This window comes from Conger conger, chromosome 7 (genome assembly GCF_963514075.1).
Source record: "Conger conger chromosome 7, fConCon1.1, whole genome shotgun sequence".
Classification (NCBI taxonomy): domain Eukaryota; kingdom Metazoa; phylum Chordata; class Actinopteri; order Anguilliformes; family Congridae; genus Conger; species Conger conger.
In genome coordinates, this window is record NC_083766.1 from 60,196,238 (window position 1) to 60,207,583 (window position 11,346).

An 11,346-nucleotide genomic window follows, 5' to 3' on the forward strand; every position below is an offset into this window, starting at 1 on the left:
CTACTACAGAATGGCTTCAAAAAAAGAAAATCCGCCTTTTGGAGTGGCCCAGTCAGAGTCCAGACCTGAATCCAATAGAGATGCTGTAGAATGACCTCAGACATCCTAAGAATATGGTTGAGCTGAAGCAGTTCTGTAAGGAAGAATGGTCCAAAATTCCTCCTGAACGTTATGCAGGTCTGATCAGCAGCTACCGGAAACGCTTGTTGGAGGTTATTGCTGCCAAAGGAGGTTCGACCAGTTATTAAATCCAAGGGTTCACTTACTTTTTCCACCAGCACTGTGAATGTTCAATGGATGTGTCCAATAAAGACATGAAATATGATAATTGTTTGTGTGGTATTAGGTTAAGCACATTGAGTTTGTCTATACTTGGGACTTAGATGTAGAGCAGATCACATTTTATGACCAATTAATGCAGAAAACCAAGTAATTCCAAAGGGTTCACATACTTTTTCTTCCCACTGTACATCTTTCAAATGGAAATAATGTGTCACCGGTGTGGTGTAAGTGGGGGGGGTCCTCCTATTCCTAAGAAGATGCACAATTGAGGCCAAACAAAATGAAAATGAATGTTACTCATTTGAAAATATAAATTTACTGCAACAGGTTGGTCTACCCCAGCCCTGCCCACTCTGCTACTTTGACTTTCTGGAACATAGACAGTATTCTGTTCTTGATTTCTTTGGTTGCCAGGGAATACACAATGGGGTTCACACAGGGCGGTATGGATGATGCTAAGGACAAGGTCAAAGTAATGGCATCCCTGTTCTTGCTGAATAAAATAAGGTCAACAAGGATAACTGTCAAAAACGGCCCATAGAAAACTGCCACGAGAATGGCATGTTCAGCGCAGGTCACAAGTGCTTTGTGCCTGCTGTCCACACTTTTCATTCTAAACACGGCTGTCAAAATACAAACATACGACATGCCGGTTAAACTAAAGTTCCCAAACACAACAGTAAGCAACAGCATAGGGACAGTGGACCACTGGAAAGTGTTATTGCAAGCAAGTTTGAAAATGTGACCGTAGTCACAAAAGTGGCTCTCCACAATGAGTGAATTACAGAAAGACAGTCTGGTCATCATTATGACCAAGTAGAATCCAACACTTACACAAAATGACCAAACAGTGACTAAAATAGAGATCATGACGGTGATTGTGTTGATAGAGCTTTGTCTCAGTGGGAAACATATCGCAATGAACCTGTCATAGGCAAGGACACTGAGTGAAGAGGACTCTAAAATGAGAAAGGACAAATAAAAAAACATCTGTGTCAAGCATGCATTGTAGGGCATGAAGTTATCTTTCACAAGAAATATCTTGATCATACCAGGAATAAAGGCTGTGCTGAAGATCAAGTCGACGATCGCCAGATTAGCGACAGCAAGGTACTTTGGTGTGTGTAGGGCATGATTTGTCAATATAACAAATAGGATAACGGAGTTGGACAAAACCGTTACAATATAAACGACTGCAAGGAAAATGAAATATAAATCAGAAAACTTTAAAGATGTAAATCCGACAATGTAAAATCCCGCTGGTCTAATGATAGAGTCGTTTGTCGTCGAAGTGGCGAGAATTCCCATTGCACGCATTTGGCGTTCAGGACCTGCGCGTGACTGCTTTCTTCTAATCCCTGAGAGAGAGAAAGACAGATTAATGTCTAGAATGAAAAATACAAGCCATTGACTGTTTGCTGCATACCCATTACTTAACTGAGATTAAATTTAGACATTTAGCCGACACTCTTATCGATACGCAGTTACCTTTTTTTTTCATACTACCTACTTATTGAGCTGGATAGTTAAACTGAAGCAATTCAATATTTGTAACTACTGTAGGCTACATAGTCAGTGGGTGTTACGACCAGCCCCCTTTGGCGTGTCCCAACACAAAAAAGGGAAAACAGCATTTTTAAAAATAGATGAATTTATTAACAAAAGGACCAAAACAATCAATATCGGCAGCATGGAACCCTGATGGTAGCTGTTTTCCTCGAGTTCCTCCCTCAGAGTCTTCATATAGGATTCCTCACAGGTGCCTCCAATCCTACAATCAAAGTTAAAAACCACCCAGCACACCACTCATTCTACTAGGGGCAGACTAGAGTCCTGGGGATGTAACAGTGGGTTAGCTGGCAATCAAACCCATCACTTTTGAGTTATAAGCCCAGGTCCTTTTAACAATTAGGCCTATACTACACTGACAACCAAATTAACTACTCGTCTGGATCAACTGGTTAGCTTGATTTGCACTACACTTTCAGAACTTGAGAGGATAGTACAAGTTTTACATTTCCTGCATTATGGAATGTTTAAACACATAATTAATTTAAATGTATAATTATTTATTGACATAGAGGACTAACATAATAAAGCAAAAAGATAGGAGGCTGCAACCCTTCAACTAGTTTTGTCCACAGGGTTCCTTTTGTATTGAGGCTACAGCTAATATAATTATATATTTTCACCAAAAGTTTAGAGCACGATTAATTATTTCTCCCTGAGAAATGCTCATAGAACTACCTGTGTAAGCTATTTTACACACTCTCACATGAAATACAACTAAATTTTATACAGTATAAAAATAAATAAATTAAAAAATAAATCAATAAAGAAACAGCCAATTTAATAGGAGAACCACCACCTTGGAGGTGATGGCAGATGTGCCATTGGGTTGACCATCTCTTCCCCTACCATTATCACGCTTGAATTGTTTCCAGAATAATTGCTCTGTCAACAGGCAGCACTATTCGCGTAACTAGGCTATATCCAATTGTAACACAGGTAATATGTGATCAAGAACCCAAAGGAAATTAATACAATGTGTAAGGTGTACCTCATTCGCCTTTTGTTTGTTTTTCTTCCAAAAATGAGCTTTATAATAGGAGTACATGTACTTTTTCCTGACGGTGAACAGCAAGCAAACCGATCGTGGTTGAAAACAGAGAACAGGATAATTAGACCATTTGACACAAGGTTACAATTGTTTTTGTAAACACTTTTCTTAAATCAAGCATGTAGTTAGGTTTCATTTCAGGTTGACCACCTGCACTGAGAGTACAGCTACATCAGACCAATATTGTTACCTCAACTCCCAGTGCGATGTCACTCCACCGACATTAGTCACAGTCATGAGGTCATGGGGGACGGGAACTTCAGTTTTCTGCCAAACTATCATGACAAATGAAAACAGGGACACATACAAATGTGATTTTAAATGTTTCTTTATCACTGCTGCTCTTAGCCCAGTGACAAACACTCCTTTAATGACTTCAGCTGATTTTCTTCGACAAGCAGCCATTTTGAGGCAGCCTGTTCAGCTCCTGCTTAGAGTATTTGAGTGTGGCTGATACCATCCTCCTCAATGCAAAGAAACTGTAATTTTACATAATGTGCATGGGCAGTTAGTATATATTCAATAAAATTAGTTTTCAAATTTAATATTAAAATTTTACATTTCCATATATAACTCACATTTACATTAATCATTTATGCTTACGTTTAGTATTTACATTTTACATGTAGGTTGAGCAATGACATTTCCATTCAAAATTTACATGTGCTATAACATTTGTATGTATATATTATATACTTTTTAAAATAACGAATTTTATTAGCCATTACCTTATCCTACCCTTCGAACAGTGATTAAAATGTTTTGTCTCTTTAAAAATTGTACTGCATTTCTTTACACTCGGTAATGCTAAATGTGGAAGAATTGAGCAGGATTACTGAGTTTGCACCTTTATTTAAACAGCACCCCATTCATGTGATTCTATAGGAGAGCAGTGGAAAGTGACGTAGCCACTTCATCTTAGCTCAGCCAAGGCCACATGCCCTCCAGCAAAAAGCAGTAGTTCTCATCATCTACATTCATTTTCAATGAGAGACACATTTTTGGAACCTGCAAGCCACGCCGGGATAGCTGGCAAAGCAGCCCAAGGTTGGGTAACATGGCGCATAACCAAACAGATTAAAGGTCCAACGTGTGAATTGTCTCTGATCCTAATGGACATTCGGGCTCCAGTCGGCGAGTTGGATGAGTCGGATCATTTGGCTGAGCTCACCAATACCAGCCGGGTCGTTCGCCACCCAAACGGCTTTCATTCAGTAGCCTAGCACAAGATCTTTTTCTAAATGAGCCACTGCTAGCAAAATTTGACCTATAACTGGTGTTTGTGTACATATAGCCTTGCATTATCAAAGTAACAAGTAACTTTAAATAAATGCAACAAAAGATAGAAATTTAAGATTAAAAAATGTCTGCATTCAACTGTCACCTTTTTCTCTCGCGATGATTATTTCCATGACTATATCACTTTGTTTTGGCATGTCTATCTTTATGCGTCATTGCAGTTTATATATATTTAAGTTCGTCTGGATTCTCTTTTGATTAGTTACAGATGGAAATCATTACATAATGTGACTTAAATACAATTCCACAAACATCAATAAAATAAATGCAGGCCTATTGTGATTTAATCTTTATTTGCAGCCTAATATACTACGTGCACATCTACAAACCCGTACAGGTCAAAAACTGTACTTCATTCATCTTTCTTTCAGGATAAAATGTGCGCACTAATTGACTGGTTTGTTCATCCGTCACGAAAATATTTTTGCATCATGCAGTAAGCAGAGAGCGCAACAAATAGCACTTCATTATAGTCTATTCAGTCAATTCAAGACCAAGTAGCTTGCATCATCAGAACAAGCGACAATGCAAGCAGAACCTCGCGCTCGCGCTGCCGACATAGACCTACGCAGGACGGAGTCAAACGCGTGCTTCATCATTTTGCTCTGGCGAAATTCGCTGTAACGGTATAGTTTATTAGTTTACCTTTATTATCGAAGCCAGACCTAACGAGATCGTTTCTCATTTTCATATATCGAGAAATAAATTAACAGACAGACAGGCAGACAGATAGATAGATAGATAGATAGATAGATAGATAGATAGATAGATAGATAGATAGATAGATAGATAGATAGATAGATAGATAGATAGATAGATAGATAGATAGATAGATAGATAGATAGATAGATAGATAGATAGATAGATAGATATGATATGCGAGTCGGCTACCAACGTTGACCTAAATGAGCCATCTCAAAGATCCGACTCATTCGCGAACTACCCACCACTATTCCCCATTTCAAATGTTATTACGCTCACATACGACTGGCTGCGAGAGGCGAGAGCTATGCCTGGCGATTTCGTCGGGGGATGCATGCCCTCGCCCTTACTAATGCACAACTACCTTCACGCTACCTCCCACAGAGGGAAAGTGACAAGGCGTCTTCTTCGGCCTTTTCTCAGCGTGCAGTCTGGGTGGAATAATATCATATTCATAATATCATATGACATTGTGCAGTAGACTTACCACTATACCATTTGAATATTCTATTTGTAACTTTGTAATTTGTAACTAACTGTAACTATTCCACATCCGCTGAAATGTCGCAGGTAAACGCGTGGAAATGTTGCCATCGGTCCTACCGTCTGGAAGAATTACGAAAAAAAAACGGAACGATTAAAGGCACGAAGTAAAATTAGAGCAGCAGAAAATCGGTACTCACCAATTCACCTCAGTATAGGTCACTGTCGAATACCGCTCGTCTCACCAATTGTGCTACTCCCGTCATGCTGCGGAATATATCCGCTTGCGTATGGAACATGGGAATTCGTCGGGGACGTCAATTAAAATCCACAGCTACCCTCCCGTGGAATGCACAATCCCTTTGGGAGCTGAAGCATTGATACAGCTTTCATTGCATTGAGCAGAACCTCTTTGCAGAGCATTTTACAGGGCTGGACGTTTTTAACTATTTAAATATTTAAATATGGAACCTAACAAAATGAACAGGTAAGGTAAAATAAATATAAATAAATATTCAAATGTCTATTTCTTAAAATAAAATAAGACAACAGATGTCATTTGTGTGTGACTGTCTACAATCACAATGCAATATTATATGATACTGACTAATAGTGAAGCATCATTATGTCATATGGTTTGTTGTGTCACTTGAAAAAAACACAAACACTGTAAATATAATGCAATGATGCAATGTTTTTAAGGATTTCATTTTAAAGGAGAACACTACCAAACTTTCAACTTGGCCACATGCACATTATTTAACGTTTCATCCAACTTAGTCTCTGATATTTCAATTACTATTAATACATTTCCGATGCCTATATGTAAATAGAGGAATTACTTCGGGAAGACAGTGAAAACACCTTTGGCTCCACGATACATTCTCCAAATATTGTATTGTTATTCAGTATGGTTATAAATTAGGAGCAAGGCTGCTTTTGAATAATAAATGTGAAATTGTGGCATGTGTTTGACTTGTTGATGGGGGTTGGGTATTTGATCAATGGACCTCAATGACTATATTACTGTACAATATTGCACTGTGATTATTATACTTATTTTTTTAGAATCTTCTCGACCTGTTGCTATTTCAGGAGAGCATTAGAAGAGGGAGAGGTAGGGGGAGGTTAAGAGGCAGATGGGAGGGCAAACACTTTAGTAAGCAAAATACAGTATTTCTCCCCCCTTACAGACTCTGATGTTTCTCAACTCCTGCTCTCCCACCGCCCTACAACCTGTGCCCTTGACCCTATCCCCTCTTCTCTTCTCCAGACTATCACACCTGACATTCTCCCATTTGTCACCTCCCTTGTTAACTCCTCCTTGTCTTCTGGCTGTTTTCCAGCATCCTCCAAGAGGGCCCACATCACCCCGCTGCTAAAAAAGCCTACTCTGCATCATCCAGAACTACCGCCCGGTATCTCTGCTTCCTTTTCTATCTAAAACCATAGAACAAGTCGCTTTTAGTCAACTTTCTTCTTTCTTTTCTAACAACAACCTACTAGACCTCCATCAGTCTGGCTTCAGATCTGGCCACTCGACAGAGACCGCACTCCTCTCTGTCAGTGAATCACTCCATGCCGCACGAGCAGCCTCCTTCTCCTCTGTCCTCATTCTTCTAGATCTCTCTGCTGCCTTTGACACTGTGGATCATTCCATCCTCCTGTCCACCCTGTCAGCAACAGGGATCTGTGGCACAGCCCTGGACTGGATCGAGTCCTACCTCTCTGATCGCTCCTTCCAGGTTGCCTGGGCTGGTACGGTATCGACCCCTCGGCCCCTCACCATAGGAGTTCCCCAGGGCTCAGTCCTAGGCCCACTTCTTTTTTCTCTTTACACACCAGGTTCTTCCTATATATATGGGGAATCTGACCCTTTCTCACCCCCTACTCGACCCAGCTCCTGGTCCAAGCGATGGTTCTGTCCCGCCTGGACTACTGCAATTCCCTCTTGGCTGGCCTCCCAGCGTCCGCCATCAGACCCCTCCAGCTCATCCAGAATGCAGCAGCTCGTCTGGTCTTCAACCTTCCCAAATACTCACGTCATGCCCCTGCTTACTTCCCTCGACTGGCTGCCTGTCATGGCTTGCATCTAATTCAAAACACTGGTGCTAGCCTTCCAAGCTGTTAAGGGGTCTTCCCCAGCTTACCTACAAAAAATCATCAGACTGTAAGAGTATTAAATTATTAATATCTGGCATTATCACTCAGGGCTGGTCAGCTTGCTGGCTTCCTCTGGTATTGTGGCAAAATGTGGCTGTAAAGTAATTTAACCCAGGAGCATGCTATCACGTTTCAGGTCTGTCTCGCCATGTTTTATGTTTATTAATTTTGTCTTAGTCTTGTATTGTCTTATCATGTATTATGTTAGTCTAGGTTCGTCATGTTGTTTAGTTTATTTCTTGTTACGATTTATTTTCTCATCATGTCTAGTTATGTTTCGTTATGATTATATTACCTTGTTATGTTGAATGGTTATCGTCTTAGTTTTCGTTTTGTGTTATGTTTTGATTTATGTTTATTGTTACGTAGACTGGTTACTGTTTAAACATACACTTTTACATGTCTTTCCGCAAACCTTGCGTTCTGCCTTTTCTCTCTCTCTCTTTCTGCCATTCACTCCCTAATTGTTTCCATTTGTCTATTTACTAAAACTACTAACGCTAGATCAGGATTGGCTAGAAACTAACAAACTAATCATGTGTTCATGTTACCTTACGTTTCTCGTGCATGTCATTTACTAATTTACTAATGCTAGGGCAGGATAGGTTTATTACTAACGATTACTAATCACCTTGTTAAACTTGTCATCCATCGCACCTGTTTTCCATTTCCTTGCTACGCTCTAACTAATTGTCTACACCTGTCTACACCTGCATTTATATCCCAGTCGCACTACTGTTCACTGCGAAATTGTCTGCCTCTAGTTTTACTATGCAACTCTTGAGCATTATTTCTGATTGATTCACGTTTAGATCCAAGCCTGTTTACCGACTATTGTTTATTGATTTCTGTTTTGTTGACCATCGTTTGTTTTTGACCACGTCCTCGCCTACCGTCTTTGTACTTTTGCCTCGCTGATTGTTTTATGGTTTCGACTTCCGCATCGCCCTCGACTACGACTCTGCCTGCCGTCCGCCTGTACATCTGCCCCGCTGACAGCTCTCCTGCTACCGGACCTCCCTGCACGTTTACCGACTACGAGTTTGCCTCTTCCCTCGGCACCGTGCTTTTTGTTTGTTTATCGTTTGTTTGGCTGGATCTACGTGTATGGACTTTGCTTGTTGTGACTACGTTCCTGGGATTCGTCCCAAATAAAGCCCTGACAGGACTTTATTCCATTATTGTTTCTGAGTCGTGCATTTTGGGTCCAACCCCCACGCACCCGTCTCACATGCACCATTAACCCCCACTATCTCCGCACCCATACGGGCGGAGCCTGTGGGGGAAGACTCAGGCCTCCAGCCGTAAAACTCGTTACGACAGGGCAACATCCTTTACGGCACGGGAAGGTTTCAGAGGGCACGGCCTGTTGGGCCCATTATTGCCTTCGAACCCCCCTTTATTGCTCTCTCCCTCTGTACTCAGTCACTAAATGATGTGTACAGCATTGGATGTTTCATGACAAAGTCAGTTTAGATAATATTAATGTTTGGTATTATTCTGATTGTTTTTAGTGCGACTGGTGCAATGGTTTTATTTCTGCAACAGCAAACCCTGGACATCATAACCAACCTGGAGAAACTGTGTGGAGCTCTGCCCCAGTGAAAGCCATGTGCCTCAACCCCCCTGCGTTTCCTGGGGAGGCGTGGCTCCAAATTACAGATGGGTGACCCATTTTTAGGGTTAACATCAAAGGCCAGATTTTGGATTTAAGGACAGCAAACTAAGCAATCTGGGAGAATGCAATCAGCCTCCTGTGCAAACAGTGCACGTAATTTCTACGTACAGGGTGTCTGTAGCCAGACCGTATGTAGCTTTTATTACCAGGTATGACTTTTAAGACTCCGTAATTTGGTTTCCATTGTAATGTTTTTTGATTTGGAACTAGTGTGTAATTACGTTTGTAACTTGCCTGGTAAAATAAATTGTTAAAACTTGATCTGTGTGGTTTCGCTTACTGACACTCAAAGTTATACAGGGAATGCTTGGTTTACCCCCTCGAACTGGTCTAGGGAGGATGAATATTTACGCTTAATGTATCACGGCGTATAGCACCCGTAGACCTATGATGGTAAATCCCTCGCCTCCGCGTGATAGTTCATTCATGTCGAGCACAGCCGTAGCTAGGTTGGTCTGCTTGGGTCCCTAGGCTGTAAACAGATATACCCAAGAGTAGCTATTCCTGCGACCTCTGTGATGACTATAGATATCTAGTCAGTTTGTGAGACGTGCACATAACGCGCGATGTGACATGCGGCGGTACCAGCAGAGGACTGTTCGGAGAGTAAATCTCAGTACAGGATTCCTATAGCGATCAAGTCAAAATTATCAATAAGAAATCTACCTAATGTGGATACCTAATCTAAATTATTATTCTAAAATGGAGTCAGATAAATGAAGGTGAATCTATTGGCCCTATTGTGGAGATTCTCGGTCAGCCCGGACCAGTAAAGAGCGGAAGGCAGAGTGGTACTCCTGTCTTTGTATCATGGTTTATTTATTGGCTGATCTAGACTCTCTGCATAGGGGCCACTAATTTTTAACCCTATTAGTATTCTTTCAGCAACACCAGAAGGACGAGCACGCTGATACCTTCAGCCCTCGCTAAATTCCATCGTTGGGTTAGCGTGGGGTTTTACAAGACCCTACACCCCTGCCAGACCTCTTCGTTCAGCCTCCACAGGCCGCTTGGCATCTCCCCCTCTCCGAACTTCCACCTCATGCTCACGACTACTGTCTGTTCTGGCTCCACGCACGGTGGTGGAACAAACTCCCTGTTGAGATCAGAACTGTAGAATCTCTTCCCACCTTCACACGCAAACTGAAGACGCACCTCTTCAAGCAGCACCTCTCCCCGTCCCTCCCTACCTCCCTGTGAACCTTAATTGTTGTCTTTCTGTGATTTGCTTATTTGTGTATCAGTATTTTTTTTTTTTTTTTTTGGCTAGGTAAGCAGTGTTTGGCTAGTTAAGGGGTTTTGGTCATACTTTTGCGTTTGTTTGTTTGTTTGTTTGTTTGTTTGTTTGTTTGTTTAAAAAATATTATATAATAATAATAATTTCAAATTGGCCCTGGTCCTTAGCTTTGTTGTACTGGTAGCAGTTGAAATTGTACTTCCCTCTAGGGTCTTTCAGCGCACTTTTTTTTTTGAGATCTTGTCATCAGATTTGAAATGGGATTTGTCCAGTGGTTTGCCTGTGGCTCCATTTCTAAGGGTTTCTAAGGGTGCCAGGCACTGCCACAATAATATGTTTTCTTTAAAATACAGGAAATCAGTGAGAAAAAAATCTTTCACTTCCACTGTGTTTTAGCTTCAGTAACTTTTGATTTAGTTATACTAATTGTGGCCAACGATTATATAATTCTGGAAAAGTATAGGTTTACCTGTTTTACATGTGTGACTCAGTATTTCGTTACAAAATAAAGGAGAACAACATTTTTCAATTTTGCTTACATTTATTTAGGCTATACCTGAAAATAAACTACACAATAAACAATAAACTACAAACATACATTGTAAATGGTACATTTGTCAGCTATTTTTCAAGTCTCTGTGGTGCTCACCTAAAACGCTGCAAAAATGGGTGATGGCTGGCAGATTTGCCATCTGCCCGAAAAGCGGTTAAAGTAAAATAATATAAGAATGTGAACTTATTTTAACTTACGCACTTGTAAATCGTTTTGGATTATAATTGTCTGATAATTGACAAAAATGTCAATGTAAAATGTGAACTATCCATTGACAGGCCACCGAGGGCTATTCCCAGGAAAACATAATATAATTATGTTAATATAAT

The 11,346-nt window shown here is 40.7% G+C and overlaps 1 protein-coding gene across 1 annotated transcript; it reads right to left on the reverse strand.

The window, feature by feature from the left end:
• Positions 1-615: 615 nt before the first annotated feature.
• LOC133133493 (olfactory receptor 52B2-like) lies at positions 616-1,590 on the reverse strand. The gene has a single exon (XM_061249593.1). It carries the CDS (start codon positions 1,588-1,590, stop codon positions 616-618), a length of 975 nt encoding a protein of 324 aa, XP_061105577.1.
• Between the last annotated feature and the right edge of the window lie 9,756 nt (positions 1,591-11,346).

Excerpts from the sequence above, each read along its gene's own strand:
- LOC133133493 (XM_061249593.1), bottom strand. The coding sequence starts at position 1,590 with ATGGGAATTCTCGCCACTTCGACGACAAACGACTCTATCATTAGACCA.